Source organism: Vicugna pacos, chromosome X (assembly GCF_048564905.1).
Source record: "Vicugna pacos chromosome X, VicPac4, whole genome shotgun sequence".
NCBI classification, from domain to species: domain Eukaryota; kingdom Metazoa; phylum Chordata; class Mammalia; order Artiodactyla; family Camelidae; genus Vicugna; species Vicugna pacos.
This window is the reverse complement of record NC_133023.1, coordinates 109,653,597-109,674,098: the sequence shown is the minus strand read 5'-3', so window position 1 is coordinate 109,674,098 and position 20,502 is coordinate 109,653,597. Positions and strand designations below refer to the sequence as shown.

The 20,502-nt window shown below is 44.1% G+C and overlaps 1 protein-coding gene and 1 non-coding gene across 4 annotated transcripts in view; both read right to left on the bottom strand.

Annotated features, from left to right (window-relative positions):
- The window catches only part of AMOT (angiomotin), a 61,131-nt gene that overhangs the window by 30,289 nt on the left and 10,340 nt on the right, over positions 1-20,502 (bottom strand). Inside the window, exons 3-7 of one of the 3 annotated variants that reach the window (XM_015248827.3) lie at positions 15,744-15,892; positions 12,892-13,825; positions 6,111-6,633; positions 1,536-1,680; positions 833-925 (exon numbers count right to left, since the gene is read on the bottom strand). In XM_015248827.3, the coding sequence (XP_015104313.1) occupies positions 833-925; positions 1,536-1,680; positions 6,111-6,633; positions 12,892-13,763 (1,633 nt within the window). In that variant the 5' untranslated portion in view covers positions 13,764-13,825; positions 15,744-15,892. The remainder of the gene's footprint in view (positions 1-832; positions 926-1,535; positions 1,681-6,110; positions 6,634-12,891; positions 13,826-15,743; positions 15,893-20,502) is intronic. The other 2 variants (XM_015248828.3, XM_006215426.4) reach the window with 2 other exon arrangements.
- On the bottom strand, positions 2,177-2,249 carry TRNAA-AGC (transfer RNA alanine (anticodon AGC)). The gene has a single exon. It is a non-coding gene; the product is annotated as a tRNA-Ala (tRNA).

Below are 20,502 nucleotides of genomic sequence, written 5' to 3'. Positions count from 1 at the left end.
CTGGGAGCCACGCTGATGGAGGCCGGGGGTAGGAGACACCAGCTATGGGCATCTGCAGAAATAAGGGCAGTTCATCTGTTTCCCCAGAACGCATTCTCCCTATGGACTCAATCCGCTGTGTAGTTTTTATTGCTGGTTTTATTGTGGTAATTGGAAAGAATGAGGTATTGTGTAGCTGGGTGGAGTCCATTAGGGACCGATAAAGACGAGGATTAATTCATTGTCACGATCCTAGAAGTATTTCCAGACAAAGGAAACACTATTAGGAGGAAGACATAGCTCTGCCCTTCCCCACACCCTCCAAATCCGCAACCAGAGTCACTCGTTCAGGCCTCAGCAGTGGTCTCCCTCTAGCTCTCCTTAGGAACCCCCAACATGTAATGATGTGATATAACAAAGGGTGTTTAAAGGAGCCCCAGATATAGGTTAGATATTCTAAGCACTAATCATCAATCTGGCATGTTAATCCCATCTCCACCAGAGCCAACACATGGAGCCTTCAACAATAAATCCCTTCAACATAAGGGACCTCATGTTCACCAAGGTCCTTTTCAGCTAGCCATGACAAAAAGCAGAGATTTCAAGGGGCTTCTCCGTTTTAATACAGAAGGAGTTATGTTGATGTGACTAGATGTTGTGGCAAGGAGCCTTCTTGGCCTCAAAGGAAAAGAACACAAGCTCCTAACTTCATGCTTGAACAGGAAAAAGAACCCTTAAATGAAATTCACTCTGCCCTGGCTGTTCTAGAAGGCTAAATAGAACTGTGTAACCTTTTCATACACTTCACTGCCACCCACACGCTCATACCTGCCCCTGAAGCTTTCAGACTTACTTTTTGCAAACAGCTGAGAGATGGTTTTTCTGGTATCTTCTGATCCCTCATATTCCTTCTCTGCAAGCTGCTTGTTGGCAGTCTCTAGACGCTCTGTGGAATGTGGAGACAATCAACAAGACCCTAAGTACAAACTTCCAGGCACATGCTATGTGCCCTCTAAATGCTAATCACGGGCAAAACAAGCCTGTCTCTTCGTGTTACACAAGAATGGGCGACACAGACATAGGTGTACAAATGTGGGTCCCAAAACAATACCAGACCATGGCAGGGAAGGAGGAGGTGAGCATTTGAACACTTTCATTCCTCACTGACAAAACCTAAGTGCAGATTTCTAAATTTCAACAAAGGAATCCACCCCTAAATATATGATATCTTTCATTCACCAAGGAAAAAAGCATCAAAGTTATTATAAAGTCTTTCAACCTGTAAGGGAAGAGAGGCAGCATATACTGTGGGGATAGGCCAGGTGGGTCCAGGAGACCCGGGAGGGATACTGTCTGATTAACTCATCAGCTCATCCCACTTTGATTAAGCAAGCTTAGGACCGAGCACTATTGTATTCACAAAAACCTAGCTTGGTCTATACTCTGCAATTTGCTGACCATCCCAGTGGGCTGGATAAGACCCAAGAGCTTCACCATGTGCTCCTTAGCCCTTCCCTTCACCATCTTGAGTGATGCTTCAGAAGTGATTCCCTCACCTCGCAGATCCCTGTTGAAGTCATGCATCCTCCGAATCTCCCCCTCAAGCTTGTTTCTCATGGCTTTCTCCAGGGCCTCTCTTTTGGAGGATGACTTCACAAGGTTTTCGTATGCCTCTGAGACACGCTGGATTTCTGTCTCCACCTGAACAACAACAATAACAACAAAAAGGAAAGATAGCGATGATGGTAGGAAGTTGATGGGGGAAGATGATCTAGAAACACATATGCAAATCCTTAATGACAGCTTCTCCCAGGGCTTTATAGATGGCCAGGAGGCAAGCATAACACAGTCAGATGAGAAAAGTTTCCTGGAAGAATTTCTAAGTTCAACCTTGAGCTCAGGAATTAACTCACTGGGTCACGAGACTTCCTCGGGTTAAAAACAAATACAAGTTTCTGCCTTCAGAGATGGTGGTAGGAGAGAATAAATTTGATAAGTATAGTTATAAATGATTTTCAGTTCTGAATAAGAATCTTTTTAATTTTGAAAATATTAATGATAATGCATATAGTATACAGATAACATTATTCCAGAGGGTTCAAAGGACTTTTACATATTTATTTCATTTGGGGTTGGTTGGTTTGTTTTTGTTTTGGGGGGAGGTAATTAGGTTTGTTTATTTACTTATTTATTTTAATGGAGGTACTGGGGATTGAACCCAGGACCTCGTGCATGCTAAGCACGTGCTCTACCACTGAGCTATACTCTCCCCTCTGCATGTTTATTTCGATTTGCATTGATACTTGCCTACGCAAGGGTACCTCTCCCCATTTTAGCAGAGAGAAGCATTCAGTTGTCTTTCCTAGAACATGTTTATGGCAGAGGTGAACCCTTAAACCCTAAGCCTCAGCCTCATGTAGTTAGTTCAGTTCAATTTAACAAACATTTACCCGGGGCCATATATTTACAGGAACTCTTTAAAGCACCGTGGGGTGTGTAAATACGAATGAGAATGTTATAACTGTCTTCAAGTAGCTTGCAATCTAATCAAGTCAAGAATATAGGGACAGGTATATTATGAAGAAAAGTAGGAGTAGTGTTATACAGTGTCAGGGAAGAAGAGGTTATCCTTGCTTGGGGGTGAAGGGAGAGGGAACAATTTCAGGGAGGTGGTGGCACTTAGAGTCAGATCCTGAAAGCTGGGTCAGATTTCAATGGGCAGAGGTGAGGGGAAGGGTATTCTATTCTGAGTGAGGAAATGTATTCCCAGAATGACCAGTAGCCTCATTTGGCTGGACACTGTGGGGTACACAGAGGGAAGCTGGTGAGATTTGGCTGCAAAGATAGACTGGAGTCAGATCATGAAAGGGCTTTAATGCCAGGCATTTGGACTTTATCCCGTAGTCAGTGGGAAACCAGAACAGATTTTTTTTAACAGAAATTCATGATCAGAGTTGTGTTTTATGACACCCCTGCAAATCTTGTACAACGGAAAACACACACATACACACACACACACACACAACCTCAAAGAGAAAGGGTCCTGCCCTGAATCAGCCCAAATCAGGAAGAAAATAAGAAATTAGACTCGAGTCTTTCTGTAACCAGTAGAGCTTCACTGCACATATCATAACCACAGAGATATTTGCATACGATTTGTATAAGACAAGTAAACCCCACAGCCTATGAAGCAATTTTCAAATTAAACGTGACTCCTGTAACCATTCGGCATTCCTTTTCAGTTTTCCACTATCCTCCTTAACAAAGCCCAGGGTACTTTAGGGGAGAAATATCAGGCCCTCAGTGGGAGACTGGGGACAAGGTGGGGTTACCAAACAATTCAGATTCCACCTGCCCCAGCTCCAAAATGCCTGAGGCAGGACTGCCTGCAAACAAATGAGGCTTACACCACAGAAAAGAGCAGACTTGAGAGTGTTTCTCTCCTTACAGATGGCACCAAGATAGCAGCACAGAAGGTGAAAACTGGTGAATGGCATTTAGAGACAAGATCTGCAAGGCCTGAGCCTGATAAAGCTTTTGCATGAAATTCAAGTGCTGGGTAGAGAAAACAAACATTTCCATTTGAAAGAGCAGGCTTGGTGTTGGTCTGCTCTGGACAGCCTTTAGAATGCAAGGCTTTCCAGTACCCCACAGAATGCCACATCTGGAAGCAGTCCCTTTTGTTTGTTTATTGTTTTTTTATTGACGTATAGTTAGTTGTTGTACAATATTATATAATCACAGATGTACAATATAGTGATTCACAATTTTTAAAGGTTATACTCCACTTACAGTTATTATAAAATATTGGCTATATTCCCTGCATTGTGCAATATATCCTTGTAGCTTATTTTATATCTAATACTTTGTACCTCTCACTCCTGTACCCCTATTGCCCCTCCTCGCTTCCCTCTCCCCACTGGTAGCCACTAGTTTTTTCTCTATATCTGTGAGTCTTTTCCTGATTTGTTATATTTACTAATTTGTTGTACTTTTTAGATTCTGCATATAAGTGATATCATACAGTATTTGTCTTTCTCTGACTTATTTCACTTAGCACAACGCCCTCCAAGTGCATCCATGTTGCTGCAAATTGCAAAATTTCATTCCTTTTTATGGCTGTGTGATATTCTATTCCATATACATATATATATGTGTATATATATGTATGTGTGTGTGTATATATATATATATATATATATATATATCTCACATCCTCTTTGTCCGTTTATCTGCTGATGGACACTTAGGTGGCTTCCATACCTTGGCAATTATAAACAATGTTGCTATGAACACTGGGGTTTGTGTGTCTTTTCAAATTAGTGTTTGTTTCTTTCAGATATATACCTACAAGTGGAACTGCTGGGTCATATGGTAGTTCTATTTCTAGCTTTTTGAGAAACATCCATGCTGTTTTCCACAGTGGCTGCACCAATTGACATTCCCACTAACAGCATACAAGGGTTCCCTTTTCTCCACATCCTCGTGGAAGGCAGTCCCTTTACTCAAGTTGTTCAGAGTACTATTTCAAGGCATTGTACCAATCCTTTTCCTACCCCCTGGGTAGATACTGTCTCCTCCAAAAGGGCAAGCTGTACCTTCAATAGGACCTTCCAGGAAAATAAGTCACAGAAGGGCATATCCATTGGTATGGTTTGTGATGATATGAACAGGGGCGAGGGAGGATGGTGATGGGTTTCCAGACTTATTCTGTCTACTTTTTCTCCTCATGAGCCTTAGGCCTTCTTATTTTTTCACAACAACCTATATCCTATTCTGCTCTACTTCCCTACCACTCTCCCTTCACCCCCTCAAAAAAACAAACAAACAAACAAACATTCAGCATCCTCTGGCAAAGAGAGTCTATGGAAGATCCAGGTTCATCCTTCGGTTACTGCATCAAAGATGGCATCAGGGCTATTCTGAATAGAGTTTGGGGACTGGGGTCAACTGTGAATGTGATTAATTTATTGTAATAATGTGATTGGGGGGAATAGTTAGAGAGGAGGGAGAAAATGTAAAATTGTGAACAAAGTTGAGGAGAAACATTTCTCACCCAACAACCCCCATCCAGACTTGGGAACACTGGATTAGGGGAAGCGTTTTTGCTACAGAAAAAAATCTTAGCTGATAAGCCCTCCTCTCCTTTAGGACCCAGATCTCATGTTTATAAATTGTCAGCTTCATTCAGGCCCCTGAAATTTCCACTTCTGGGTGTCTCTTAAGAACAGAGTTGCTGAGCAATACGAGGCAACCTCTCCTCCCTCCTCCACCTTCACCCTCACCTCCCTGAACAGTTCCCATTGTTGGGAGATCAAACCACATGAGCGCCACAATGACAAAAGCTGCAAAGAGGCTGCCAAAGGCATAACCCTATTCTCCAACAGCCACTGGAAGCCAAGAGCTAAGGTTCCTAGCTTAGGGCACTCAAGAGCTAAAGTCTCAGCTGCAAGAGGCAGGAGGGGCCCAGGGAAGAACATGAACTTGGGACATCATTCCTTTTTCCTACTTCCTCAGCCTAGGGCTGTCACCTGTTACCCAGCTGTGGTGCTAAGCTCCTCCTGCTCCCCCACTCCCCCGCCACACACACCAGAAAGAAAGAGCAGATGTTGAATTAGAGTTGCAGGGAAGGACCAAAGCAAGAAGGGGGAAAAGGAAGGGGTGTCGAAAAAGGGTTACTATGAGAACCACCGTTTGGAAAAGTATTCTAAGCCCTTTCCAGAACAAGACAGGGCAGGATCTCACTTCAGTGGTGAGATTTTTCTGGGAACTGTGGATTTATATTTAAGATTCAAATTCAGTATTTGGGAAAATATAATCAAGAGAAAAAGTCTTTACGCTGGCAGGTCCTTCACCTACACAGACCTCACCAGCGTTCTTGACCTTATGAAGACGTTTCTCTGCCTTTCGGAATTCTAAAATACTCAGTTAAGCTTTCTTTAGGGCTATGGTGTCTGTAAAATGTTACTTCTCCTAGAAAGATAGGCTTTGCCAAAGTTTGATCCATCTCATAACCATCAGATACAAGCATCCTGAGGACCTGCCCAGAAGTCATGTGGGCACCCACAAGTGTCAGTATGAAACAAGTAAGATTTCAAGAAGACTGTAATATTCCCAAACGGGGACCTCACCTTCTGCAGTCTCGCCACCTTCTCGTAGCATCCTTCCAACTCCTGCCGCAAGTTCCGGTTCTCATCTGAGAGAATCTCCACCATCTGCTGGGCTCTGGAAACAATGGCAAAAGGGTCGGCTGGCATTGGCTGATAAGAAGCAGACGACTGCTGAGCCCGAGGCATAGCTGAATAGGCTTCTCCGGGCTGTGGCTGCTGCTGCGGTGGCTGCTGCTGCTGCTGTGGCTGGTGATGGTGGTGATGATGTGGTGGCGGCAGCGGCTGCTGCTGACTCAGACCAGGCTGGGGGAGACGGTAATGGTCCCCCTGGTGAGCCTGATTAGGAAGGAAATGCTGCTGTGGCCTAGGCAGGTGAGCGGAGTGGTCCCCTTGGTTTGGGACCAAGGGGTGTTGGGCAGGAGACAGTCTAGTGGATGGTGGAGACTGCAGCAAGGGCAAGGAACCCCCAGATGTGAGGGAAGAAGTAGGGCTGTGAGGCTGAGAGTTCCTGGCTGACAACGGCAACGAGATGTCTTGCGCTGGCCTGGAAAACATGGAAGGTGTGCTCAGGTTAAGCTCCCTCGGAAGGCACTGTGGGAGAGGGGCACAAGAAAGGGAGACGAGGAGGCACCTGGTGCCCCCGGGACACCTGCAACATCAGGAGCACACAGGGTTAGACTGCAGGATCTCGGCCAAGACCTTTCCAGTCCCTTCCAGGCCTGGCCTTCTGGGACTCCCTGACAGACAGGGGTGTGATCCCGTGGAGGACCGAACCAGGTGATCTCAAAGGTCACTCTGAAAATCTAAGTGATGTGTGCATGTGCGCTTGTTACTCAACTCTAAGCATTTTAGATGAGTCTTTGATAAGGTAATTGTCCCCTCATTATTTTAAACTAACCCTTTTCTGACAATCTTACGTGGTCCAGCACACAGAAACTATGTTTCACTTGCCCAGAAGTAAACAGCAAACCATTATGAACACCACCCTTCACCTTGTTACTTGTAACTCTCTCTGATAATTCACATAGTCGCAAAAAATTACTTGAGGATAGAGATACTTAGTATATTAGAGATTTCAAGTGATTATTGTAGATTACAGTTGTTAATAACTGAATGATGCCTTTTAGCAGCAATAATCCCTAGATTTGGACAGGATTACAGGTAACACTATCATACTATTTTTGATGTACTGAATCACAAAATGTAAGGACTAAAAAGGCCTGAAAGAAAGAAATCCTTTAGTCCAAATCTGTCTTTGGACAAGGGCGGTAAACTGAGGGCCACAGAAGAGAAGTGATCTGCCAAATATTACAGAGTGAGTCAGTGGTAGTGCTAGGGTAGAAACTAACTTCCGTTTTCAGGCTCTTTCTACTACCTTAATGCATTGATTTCCACCGATGTACAGATTCTTGGCTTATTGCTTATGGAAAGTTCCAGAAGGAGAACTTTGGTATATTATTTAATGTGGCTCTCCCATTTTTGTACCTAATACTGGACTATTAGCCATTAAGGGAAACAATCAGCGTCTGCGAATGGATCACTTCCACCATCACCGTGACCAGGAAGAATATGTCTCGGTATACACTGAAAACAAAAACATGTGTCTACCCCGCCAGCCCATGGCCTAGCTAACCTCATCTACTCCCACATCCTGTGGATGCTTGTCCTACAGTTGATTTTCTCAGTCCAGGGAAGACAGATGGCTAAGAGCATAGGATTTGGATCCCAACAGAGTTTGGAGACCTCTCCTACTGTTTACTAGCCATGTAACTTTGCTCAAGTTACTTAATCTGCATGAGCCTATCTCGTTCCTGAGGTCACAGATGAATTACAAAAATACTGGGTTCCTCTCATATTTTGAGCTCAGTAGGAATTATGAAGAGTCTTTTATTTACCTCCCAAAGAGAATGATTGACCTTGTTAGGGATTTTACTTATGGGATATCCACTTAATCTTTGCACTAAATTGCATAAAATTTGTGGTGAAACTGGGACAAATCACCAGGAGCAATTAACTTATAACTGGCATTCCAGATGCTAAAGCACATCCCTCCCACACATGCTCCGGTTATCATTATTGTTCATTTATCTACCTCTACAAGAAACCCTCACTTTGAGGGCTTTTTACAGCTACAAAGTCACTCCAAACACTTGCTCATAGATACCCAATAACCCAGATGTTCCCCAGAGCCCCCAGACCCGCTCAAGTCCTAGGCTGTCTCTCAGCCCCATCAATGCCTCTGGTGTACTCACATTCTTCCAATTTCGTACATATGTCACTAGAATTAATTGCTGAAGATTGAAGGGGGCATGCACACTTTGTGGACAGAAGAATTTACATGGTTTTGGGGATTACAACTGGAAAGTTGCTACAATACATAACCTTTAGTTCCTAGAGCTCAAAGCACTCATCCAATCAAAAGCCTTGAAGCTGTTTCTAAACTTATTTGGGGAAGAGTCTTTCTCTGTCTTCCATACTGTAGATCTGCAGTTTCCTCCGAGGTAAAACAAACGATGTGCTTTCCTTCCACTTTGAGTAAGAGCTATTATAATTTATATATATACCTAGAGTTACGATATAACGTCCTGGGATTTGCTGGGGCTTTTGGATATTTTGGGCAGAAAAGAGGGGCTTAAATTTCATGTTCTCCAATCCAGCTCTCAAATTTTAAGAGGGAAATGACTGAATTAATCTTCATCCTCGTTGCCAGGATTTGGAAACCCAAGACCTGGGAGGCGTTCTCTTTCAAAGACTGAATGCCCAGTTCTGAACTGGGCTACCTCCCCACAGCTCCCCTGGGTCCCACCAGCAACCCACACCTCTCTCACAAACAGACCAGCCACTGGCCTCCCTTCTGCCTGGAGACTGAAAAGGCCCCACCGTGTCCCAGACAGAACAAGGCCTCCCAGAGGCCTCAGGACAAGGGAGACCAGAAAGTCTCTGGAAGGAGGTCTCCAGAGTGGGATAAGCCCGGGATGGCAGTGGCCCCAACCATGACTGTGCTCTGCCTAGAGATGAGTGGAGAAAAGGCAGCTACCCCTCAGGTTCCCCCAGGCTGAAAAAGGAAGCAGATTTCAGTGCATCGTGATGTTAGGAAAACCAAGGCAGTCCATCCCTGGCAGGTTTGCAAACACATAGCAAGGCTTGGGCAGTCGTAAAAGGAGAGAGAGCCCTCCAGCCAACGAACTCCATCTGGACTCCAGCATCCGCCCACCACAAAAAAAGTGGGACAGTATTAACACTCGTGTGAATTTCCCCCTGAGAGGAGAGGCCTAAGGAATGACAGGAGTGGGAGAGAAGCAAAAATACACTCAGGATTAAGTCATAATAGGAGTAAGAGTAAGAATCGTCATGATAAAGGTGGCAGCCGGCTGAGCTGCACCCTGCCCAGGTCCTTCTGCTGCACAGCGGCATGGAAGTCTCCCCGCTGACACGTTAACCAGGAACAGCAAGCCGCCTGCTGACAACAGAACCACATGACCCCGTGGAAGCCCTGACCTGCCTCCCCGCTCCTTCCCTCCCTTCAGCCTTCTCCTTCCTAAGACAACCTGGGCCCCCGGTGCTCTGTGGAAAAGGAGACGTGACATACATGCAGGACGGAGGCCAATGACCAAAATCAGCATCTCCCCAAAGCGGGGGTGGGGGGAGGAAATCCCAGAAATAGCTTGTGAGAACACAAAAGGAAAGCAGAAGCAGGCCCCCTGAGCTGACGTAGTGCCCTCTAGGCTGCCACTTCACGGACGGGACCCCCTGCCCTCTCCAGCCACGCACCCACCCACAGCCCACCCCTAGGCACACACTATACACTCCTGGCCCACATGTGTGTAGCCCACACATGCACACTCTCACCAGAGCAGGTGCCAACAGCCTGGAACCCAATTTATTCTCCCCACAGAAACTGTGCCTTTCCCAGGCTCTGGGATGGTCAGTCTCTGAATCCTGGAGAGGACTGCAAATTCCTGATTGTTTCTCTTGCACAACCAGCTCTGCTCTGAACTACAGAGTTAGGTCACCCTTAGATTCCACTAAACAAGGATCTCAAGAAACCTCAGATCTGGGCACGATTTCAACAATTGAAAGGAGGTGGCTGCTTTACAAACAGAAAGGATTGAATTTTTTAAAGCAGTTGATAAATATATAAACCCCGGATGCAGAAAAGGCTCAGCACTGAGAAAGACAAAGATTCAGAAAATTTTTAATTCTTCAGATGGCTTGGCCTTGTTTCCCATCTGGAGTTCTGGGCATTCAGGATATTTATTTTTTTAAGTGGGGAGGAGGGCATAGGGAAGATGAAGTCATAAAAAATGGTTTGTAACATTTTGTTCACTTTAATAGCAAATCTCGAGCATTTCACTGCACCGCTAAAGGCCAACAAAAGGTTTTTGGAACAGTAATTTGTTCAAAGAGCTCACTCTACATCCTGATCTATAATTTGTGGATTAAGAGCTAAGAATTCTGTCTTCTAATTGTTTGGTGCTAGTAGCAGTTACTTGGAAGGGTGCTCACAAACTGCCTAGCTAGTTGGTTAAAGGAAATAAAGGAGGCAAAATATGTCACCACCTAAAAGGGGTACACTTCTGGAAAGCAGTCCAACTACCTTCCCTTAACAGTATTTTGTCAATAGGTGCCCCTCCCTCACCCCAGGCTTGGCAAAAATTTTATTGCCAACCCTGAGTTTGTCTGCTGCAGACTCAAAAATTCACAAAGAGCATCTTCTAATTAGGATGGTTTTGGGTTTGATTATTCATTGTGCATATCAAGCACCCAATTCCTCTCCCATAGAGGGAAAAAAAAAACTGTTAGAGCAAACCTGTGTATTAAAATACTGCTCAAGAGAGGGTAATCAGAGTGAGCTCTACTGCTGTTGAGGACAGAGAAACAGATACACAGATAACGTACGAGGGAGGAGAAAATACAGATATCTTCCTGTAAGATATATGCAGCTAAATTTCTCTGGTGGTTTAATCGGTTTGGGAAGCAAAAAAAATCTTGCTTTGGGCTCCTTAGTATTTATTTAGGCAGATCAAAGGGCTTTTCCATCTAGCTTCAAACACTGTGGGAGTCATTTCAGATCACAAACAATACTGGTGAATGAGTTCTGAAAATAGCTTTCCTGGGAAGGCAGGCCATGTGCTGAGCGGGACTTGGATTGTGCTCCACACCCGGCCAACACACCCACCCTCCCACAGGGCAACACACCACATGCATAGCCCATCCACATACAGGAGGGAGTCCCGCAGATCCTCCATGCTGATGGGAAGAGCAAAACAAAAACCCCCAGCTTCATTGACATTTGGCTGGCTTGGATGGGTTTCCACTAAGCTAAGCAGTCCAATGGACCAACCCCTCCCTGGGTCTTCCGTTTCATCGGGCAGATGGGAATCAGGTTCTTGCTCATTTAAAGCGGAAAGGCCCTGTCCGTTACCCCATTTCCTGTTCCAAGCCACTTATCAGAATTTAGACTCCTGCCCTTTGAAAGCTGCACAGAGGAGGTTGAAAAAGGTTAGGAAATCAATCTGGGTTAAGGAAAAAAAATCCTAAACTGGCAAAGTTAGGGGTGGAGCCCAAAGTGAATTGCTTCTGGCTAAAACACAGGACCTGGAGGTGAAAAAAATGAAATACCAGGAAATGCCAGGTGCGTTCTCTTACCTTCACCCTACTCCACCCCCTGACTGCCTTCTTCCTCTCCTGAGTCATCCACTGTACTTCAAGCCAAGAGGCTCTGCCCCAAATGAGTGAGAAGGGGACAGGAGGCAGAAAGTTAGATATCAGAGGGGTCACAGGCCTAGTCTGGGGGCTGCCTAAGGAAAAAGGCCACCCATAATTAATTACCCATGGTCACACGGCAGGAATAGCACACACAACTGCCATCATTTTGGCCCAAGGTTGAAACCTTCCCTCTGTCCCATATGCGGAAATACTCTTGATCGGAGACACGGCCGCAATAGAATGAACAGAATCATGGAATCATAAGGTCTGGTTGATGCAGCAGTGAGTGAATGGGCTCCTGAATAATTCAGAAGTATATTTAGGAATTTCTGAATATACAAAACAGTCCTTCTGAACTAATGGCAAGTTGGACAGAAGTCACGGGAATATTTTTCCTTCTGCATTTTAGCATCTGATCAAAACTTCTATATGATGTGATATGAATTTAACTTAGATATTTAGCAATGTCACTGGCAAGTAACAAACTCTACAGAAGAAAGACGAAGCAATCCAGATTTCAGGAACTGCAAGGAAGTACCGGGCAAGTAACATTCTGAACTTGCATGTATATAGTTCCCTCAACATTAATATCTGGATGTTTGTTTAGTGTCCAAGAGAATCACAGCAATTCTGCAGAAAGATTTGTTTACAAAAATTAGTGAAGAGAGTTTTGTGGAGGAGAATAAATGAAAGCGATAGGATATCCCAGACTGAAGTCCCAGATAATTTACTTCCCCTCACAGAAGGGCTTAATAACTCACAAGAAGAGGAACACTGACTCTTCCTTCAATATCCTAGGAGACTGGACAATGAAAAGCTGCTGAAATCAAGACTTGTGCTCCTGTTCAGCCACTAGGTGATTGGGGACATGCTCAACCTATAAAGTCAAGGGAATGTTAATATTGGGCAAATAATGGCTGAAGAGCCTAGAAATTCAGGTTGGCGGGAAACTGACGAAGCCAGGGGCCAGCCATGCATGGCAGAGTTTGTTATACCAAAAACACCTGCCCATTCCTTCCCTTCAGATTCCCAACACCCAGCAGAAGCTGGTTGGGGATGAGGTCAGGGAATGACAGAAAGGGAACTCTCTTACCTGGCTGCTCCATACTCAGGGGGATGCTGATACCTCATCAGTTGCCCCTCTGTTCTCCCTGGCTGGTTCAGACGATGCTCACTATAGAAGTGCCCTGGCTCTTGGGGCTTGCACACTACAGATTGGGGTGGCATGCCCTTGAAGGGATACTCTGGTGGGGGGCCTCGGTGTTCCATGCCCTTCAGGCTATGCTGGCTGGGAGGTGGCCCTTGGGCCTTGTAGAATTCAGTGGAACTTGTGGGATTCTTGTAGAGGTCACTGGGTTGTGGTGGGGAGAGGGGAGCGCTGGTAACAGGCGGATGGGCCTTAACTCCACTGGTGGCCAGTGACATCTGCATGAGCCGTTCACTCAAGGAGCGGACATGTCCTTGCTTAAGGTCTCTGAGTCCTTCATCCTGGTGCATCTTTCCGGGATTGAGACGCTGAACTGATGGGCGTCCCTCAGTCCTCATCTTCTGGTTGGTCACTCCCGTGACGTAGAACGCAGCCCCCACACTGGCATGCTGTTGGCCCCGAAAGTACTGGGACTGGACCTTGGCTTCTTCATAGGTCGGGAGCTCTTCATTATTCTGCATTCGTGGGGAAAGCTGCTTCTCCATGATGACGTTTTCTGACTGGATTTCCTGCCCCTGGGGTTCTTGTCGAGCAGCATGAGCCACAAGCTGTTGGTGGTGGTCTTGAGGACTCAACACATCATTCTGAGGGCCTGCGTTCCCACTGCCACTGGGGAAAGGAGGTCCGTTCCCTGTGGCTTGCTGGTGGATGGCAAGCAGGTTGCGATTCTCACTCGGATTACCATAGCGAAGCTGCTCTTGCAGCAGACGCTGCAAGACCGTCGTTCCTCCACTTGGCTGTTCTTCAGAATTTCTCATCTCTATTGCTGGTGGTGCCTTGTGAAGAGAGAGAGAAATTGGGCACCTGGGCTGCCCTTGACCTGGGGAGGGGAAACAGGAAGCTTAACACCCAGTTGATGGATACATCATTCCTCTAAAGGGGGAGAAAATGGGTATTTGGGGTTGAGGATTCCACTGCAGAGACAAAGTAGAGAATTGAATCTAGAATTAATAGGTTAATTGCTGGCGACTCCTGGCTCTAGCATTGACATGATGAGGAACTTGGAGGCATCAGAACTTTCTGTTTCCTCTTTTACTTTTAGCATGGGTTAAGTACTCAAACTTGACTTAATTCCTCAAAGGACTGGGGAAACCTGAAGGAGTCAAGTAGGGTGATCAGAGAGGGCACTTTTCCTAGGTCCTTACAAAGTTCATCTCTCTGTATTCTATTTAAATGAAAACTCCAATTCTTGTGGCTGCGGCGGTGGGGACAGGACCATAGGGGAAATTACCCGATAGGCAGGATCTGTAAAGCAGTTTACCCCGCGGAGGGAGCTACAAAATGCCAAATAACTAAAATAAATAGAAAGTGAAGAGAGTTTGGCTTGCACTAGATCGAAATGATTTCTGCTTAATGCAAATTTTTTTCCCTGATCTCATAAAACTCTGAAACATAACTGTTTTTCTTAATCCTTTTTGTATTGTCCATTTTGGATGTTTCTTGGCTTAATAAGAGAAGGGCTTGGGATAATGATTATTGACAAACTTTCCCTTTCAGCCATCCAGGAATAGTCACTGAGAATTTGTTGTGGTTGTTGTTGGGTAGGAGGAGCTTAAAAGGGAAGCCCTCTTTTGTTTGAAGTGTGCCTCTGACAGCACTTAGAAATTGAAAAATAAAAAGGTCATCCTTCTGGAAAGGGTATGATTACCATATCCCTGCCCTCCCACCCAATTCTTCTTAGGGAAGTAATATGGGTTGAGTGAAACAGATTATCAGAAGCAAGATAACTTAAGATTCAAATTCTAATCATGCTATGGGTTTACAGGTCAACCTAAGCAATTGATTCCTCTTTTATGTCTTATGTTTTCCCACTTGAAAAATAGAAGTAGGTGACCTCTCTCTCTTCTCTCTCTGTACAGTATAGTATATGCAAACTCCTTAGAGGCTCATAAAATCTTTGGAAGAATCGTCTGTCATCTTAAGTACTGCAGTTCAGTACTGATACTCAATAATTAAACTTTCACTCCAAGGATCTTAAGTAGTGTTGGAGAATGGACATGATGTCACACAAAAAGTCACAATAAAGATCAACCTAACCTGCCTCACATTCCAGGTGAGAACTTTGGAACACTGGCCCCCAGTCCCTGATTTCTATGATATTAAACAGTCTCCAATCTCTCTGGAAACATGACTCCCTTTCCTTTAGTCTTGCAGGGAGTGGCCCAGAAGACGTGTGTGGTAGATGGAGAAAGGCCATCCTCTCTCCTTTTGTACTTTGCATGATTACTGTTACCTGGTTTCCAATCGTTCTGTTGAGCAGTTTGACCTCACAGTGAACCTTCCAAAGGCCTTTTTTAAAATTCCATTCATCATATTCTTCGGGGAAGTGCACACCAATGGGCTGAGCAGCCTGCCTTTAAGTACTCTCCCCCTCCCTTCCAGTTCCTCTGGGACTCCTGTATTTTAAACTGTCAGACTGGGATTGTCTGTTAGACTGACATGTATAATATACAAATCTCTTGGTGCCTGAAACTGGAAAGATGATTACCGAACTAGTTTTCCTCTCTCTCAAAATATAAATAAATAAATCAATAAATAAATCAAGGAAATGGGAGCATGTATGGTTAAAACAAAATCACTTACAAACCCCTCCTGCAAAAGCAGGGAACTCTAGACCTTGAGCTCCCCCGGCCCCTGAAGAGTACACCACCCCCTCCCCCTCCACACCCGCCCCACCCTGCACACACACACAGGCTCGCACGCACACACCGGCACCCACACATACCGATGGTCCATACCTATTTCTGCTTTCTTTTAGGCTTAAAGCCTTGATCAGGATAGGGAATTCTTGCTTATGAGCAGCTCCAGAAACCGCAACGGCAGATTCCCTCTCCCCTAACACTCAGGTTCAGGGTAAGCGCCGCCAAGAGTCCAACCACTGGTCACTCTGAAATGTTCAGGAGGGGGAGGGAGGGAGAAATAAAAACGTCGTTTCTAGTTTGCCACCAATGGCCAACAGTTAACCAAACCAGTCCTTCCAAGCAAATGACTTCTCCTCCCACGTGCCTGCCTTTCACATGAGTGGCAGAGTCCGTTTCCACAAGGACAAAAAGAAACCTCACTCTCTAGCAGCTGTGTAAAGGAGGTCTGCCAGTCTCCAGGGGAGGGAAATGTTCAGGTCTGAGGCCGGAAAAGTTTGCTCTGTTCAAGCCTCATAGCCCCCAAGAGCCACTGCTTGCAATCTGAGTCGGAATGGTAGGTGATGACTAAAGCCATAACCACTGTCACCTTTAGGGTGCAACCTTTAAACTGCTATCAATAGCAGGGCCGGGGAGCGAGGCCCACTGCCCCACCTCCCAGAAGGGAAGGCAGTCATCAGAAGGTAGGTTTTTGGTCAAAAAAAGAACTCAGTGAAACTCCTGATTTAACGGTTGCAGCCTCAGATGGGCAGAAGAAACCAAAACTTCTTTTCAAGCAAGTCATTAAGTATTTATCACATCCTGGCTATTCCAGACATTTGCCAGCCTCATGCCAAACACAACAAGGGCTACAAAAGACACAACATATAGTTCCTGCCCTCCCAGAGCTTACAATCTGATCGATGGCCCGTCCACCCTCACTGGAGTAGCAAAGATGATTGCCCTTCTCCACGCAGAGCAGCGACTCTTCTCCAAGAAGATGCCTCGACTAGCTTTCTCAGCACGTCCACTGCCCCAGCATCTCCGCAAAAGGCAACTGCTAGACTCACATTATACAGACAAGATGCAAACACCCACCAGATATGTATTTGAGACAGTCCTCATTTCTAATTGCTGCTTTGACTCTCAGAAAAGCCCTGCAGGTCCAACCAAAATGATTAGAAAACTGAGGGGTTTGTGTTTAGGTGGGAGGCACATGATCTGCATTCCTATTTCCTGCCCTGGCCTAGCCATGACTCATATCACTTAAAGGAAAGCCTTTAATCCGCACCAGAGATGCCATTTGAGGAGCAGGGTAATGCAAAGGAAGCATACGAGCATCTCTGTATTTTAGGAGCATGTCCAAAACATCCAAGTTAAAAAAAAAATCCACAAAAACCACACAGTGATTAATTTAACATTATTTCCTTGCAAAGTTGCCAAAAATAAAGTGAACAGATATAGAGTGAACAAACAAGGAAATTTGTCTTTCCATCTTGTTTCAGTCCAACGTATAATCACCGTCAAAAGCAAAATCGTCTCCCATATGCAAGGTCATTATTTTAGGGTGTCTCCCCTAATTTCAAAGCAGAGGAACAACTTCCAATTGGAATCAAAGCTGGGCTGTAAACGGAGCTATGGTAAATAACCAGCGTGCTTCTGTTGTCCCAATTTTGAACAAAACAGTTGTCTTGTTTTCAACTGAAACATGCAGAAAACAGCCCAAGGCTTTTAAACTTGAGCGCCTGGTGAGAAACCACCATACAATTCTTTTCCAGTACGATTTAGAGTCTTCATGCTGATTTTGACTGGCTTGCTCCCAACACCCAGCTCCTCACCAGAAAAATTTTCCTGGTCCAAAATCTTCCTTTCTTCCTTCAATTTTGTCCCCTCTCCTCCATATCCTTTTCAAAACCCAAATCACTTTATGTCAACCGGACACAAATTGGCCCTCCCCATCACCCCACACCCCTGGCCTTTTTTGTTTCTGTTTAGAAGAGGAAAAGAAATCAGCCTAAGGAAAAAGCTTTGCTGATTCCTCTCCCGTTTACTGACTTTTTCCTTAAAGAACTTATGTTCATCTACATGGTAATACCAGAGTCACGTAAGAAGGAAAACACTACTCCATTTATTTATTAGAGAAAGGAAAGGAAAAGATTCCTTGTCTCATACACAAGAACTAAAATAGTATGAACTTTACAACCTTTAATCTGCCCATGGCTTTAATCACACCACTGCCAGGGGTCTGACATCATCTTCAATCAATAAAATAACCTTGTTTCTCCTGGACAAACAGACTATCCCTGAGGACATTTGATAGAGGAAGAAAGGATATCAGTGTTCTCTCTTTAAAAATTCAATTTGAATCTATATATTCAACTATTTTGTAACAACAGAGCAGGAAGGCCAAGCTAAATTCTGCCTCCATTTGCAGTCATTGGCCTCTCCTAGGATATCTGAGAGGGTGAACCCAAACAAAACACATCAGTGAGAACCCAGGTGTTTCCCAAGCCAAGTCCCAGAAAATCAAGAGTACAAGGTGGCCAGGGCAGACCAAATTCCCACCTTCCAAATAAATTCTGAAATATGCCTGTAAGATCTTCTTTCTCTTCCTTCTACCTCCTCCTCCTACTCTACTCCCACCCCTCACTCCACCAACCAGGCTGAAGAACCTAAGTCTAGGAAACCTGTTTCTCTGCTAAATCTTGGTCAACTTGTTTCATATCATTTTACTTCCAGCTAAATGGAAAGGAACCAGTCCAAAGTTTTCCCTGTATCTATATGCATCTATTTGTGCATAAAACACACACACACAGACACATACACACACACAACTCCCATACAAAGAGAGGCAAACAGCCCACTGAATTCTCTCTGTCTTCTCATGTTGGTCCATATTATGGCCTGACGTGCCCTAGACAACACCTTTCCCAAAGTCTTGCCACCCAGGGTACTAATTTGCTTCATTTGGGAGGTAAGAAACAATGGTCCCTTTGTAGGTTATCCCTAACTTTCAATGAACAATGGACAGGCTGTATAAATACCATGGTTAAGAGCCTGGATCTAGAGTCACATTGTCCAAATACAAATCCTGGATCTATGGCTTACTAACTGACCTCGTACATGTCTCTTGATCTCCCCAAGCCTCAATTTCATTATCTGCAAAATAGGACTAACGGTGCTCAGACCTCATAGGGATGTTATGAAGACTGAGGGAAGCAATCAATGTGAAGTGCTAAGCACAGAGCCTGGCACATAGTAAAGGCTCAATAAAAGTTAGCTATTAATATTATTATTTCAAAGTGGTCTTTTCTGGAAGGGTGCAACAATTCTATGAAGTAAAGTTTTTTTTCTTTTCTCTTTTAAAAAAAATCCTTTATTTGCAACTGAGTCTTTTATGCAGGGGTCCTTAAATAAGTAAAGGCCAGAACTAGAAAGACTCTTGGGAGACCATCTAGTTATCCAAGCCCCTCTTTGTATAGATGATGCCAAAGCTTAAAAGTGGTTAGAGCCAGAACTAAAATGCAGATTATATTACTCTTAGGGTAACAGCATTTCTGCTACAACATATTATTTAGCACATTAGCTTGTACATGGAAGATGCTTAATAAATATTTATTAAATTGAATTGGCTCTAGTTTTAAGAGATTATAAAACTGGCTTAACGTTACCACCAATTTTCCAATTCCATTGAAAATAAAATGTTAATGGTGGGAGGAAAACTTCAAAGGCAAGAAGGATGTGTTTAGCCAGAAGCACGGCAAAAGGGCCTCGCAAAATCTCCTCTTTAGGCCAAGATAATGCAAGTCGGTTGGAGAGTAACAGGAACCTCCACTGATCAATGTTTCCAGGTCCCTGTTCTAGGTCGTGTCAATATCATACCAAATTGGCATTTGCTCTTATTTAAGTCTAGCACTAGCTTAAGAACAGGCTTGAGTCAGCCCCGCCTCTTTGCTCCTATCTCTACTTCTATCTAGATTAGGTTGGAAAATTATTTTAAGAACCACGATAAGTCTTTGGCATTTCCAAATCTTAGGATCAGTGTCAGTTGTCTGTTTCTCAGATGATAACTAAACAGCATGGTCAGTTTGGTGCCAGTTTTACTCTTCTGTACTCTAAAACAATTAACTTGAACACATTAATTGGTGATTAACCCTAAAGTGTACATAAGCAGTGAAATATTGAATAACAAGGAGAATCTTGTTGCCACCACTCCTGCACCTCCCTCCACACACACCCATTCCAAGGGAGGAAGAGATCACACCATCACATCCCGTTTCTTCTTGCTTCAGAAAAAGTATAAGCAGTCCATGAAGTCAGATTGAGCATAAACTGAGAAAAGTTTAAGAATATACCTAGAAGCTGCCAGCTTTAGCAATCTCCTATCTTTAATGGCATACTACTCACCTTTATTTTTACTTTAGTTTACAAGCGATACAAGCACAACATGCAAATATTTATAACAAACAGAATAAAAGCACTCATAATCCCAGTACCTCAACCCAAGCATTGTTAGCTTTATAGAGCATTTCCTTTAGTTGTTTTCTATGTGTTTTTGCAAAGCAATGAAATATTCATGTACATATCATTTTGGATCTTATATTTCACTTAGTCATAAGCACTTTCTCCATGTTGTGGCATAGACTTCATAACATTGCAATGGCTGTGTAATAGTCCATTAAATGAGTGTATCAAGATTCACTAACCTATTCTCCAATTATCAAGACATTTAAATTGTTTTAAATTGCTTATAATTTTCTGCTAGTCTAAATAATGTTACAAAAACATCTTTGTGATTTAGCCTTTTTTTCCCAATATTTTGGATTGTTTCCTAATGAAAGAGTCCCAGAAGTGAAATTCATGGGTCAAGGAGCATGAA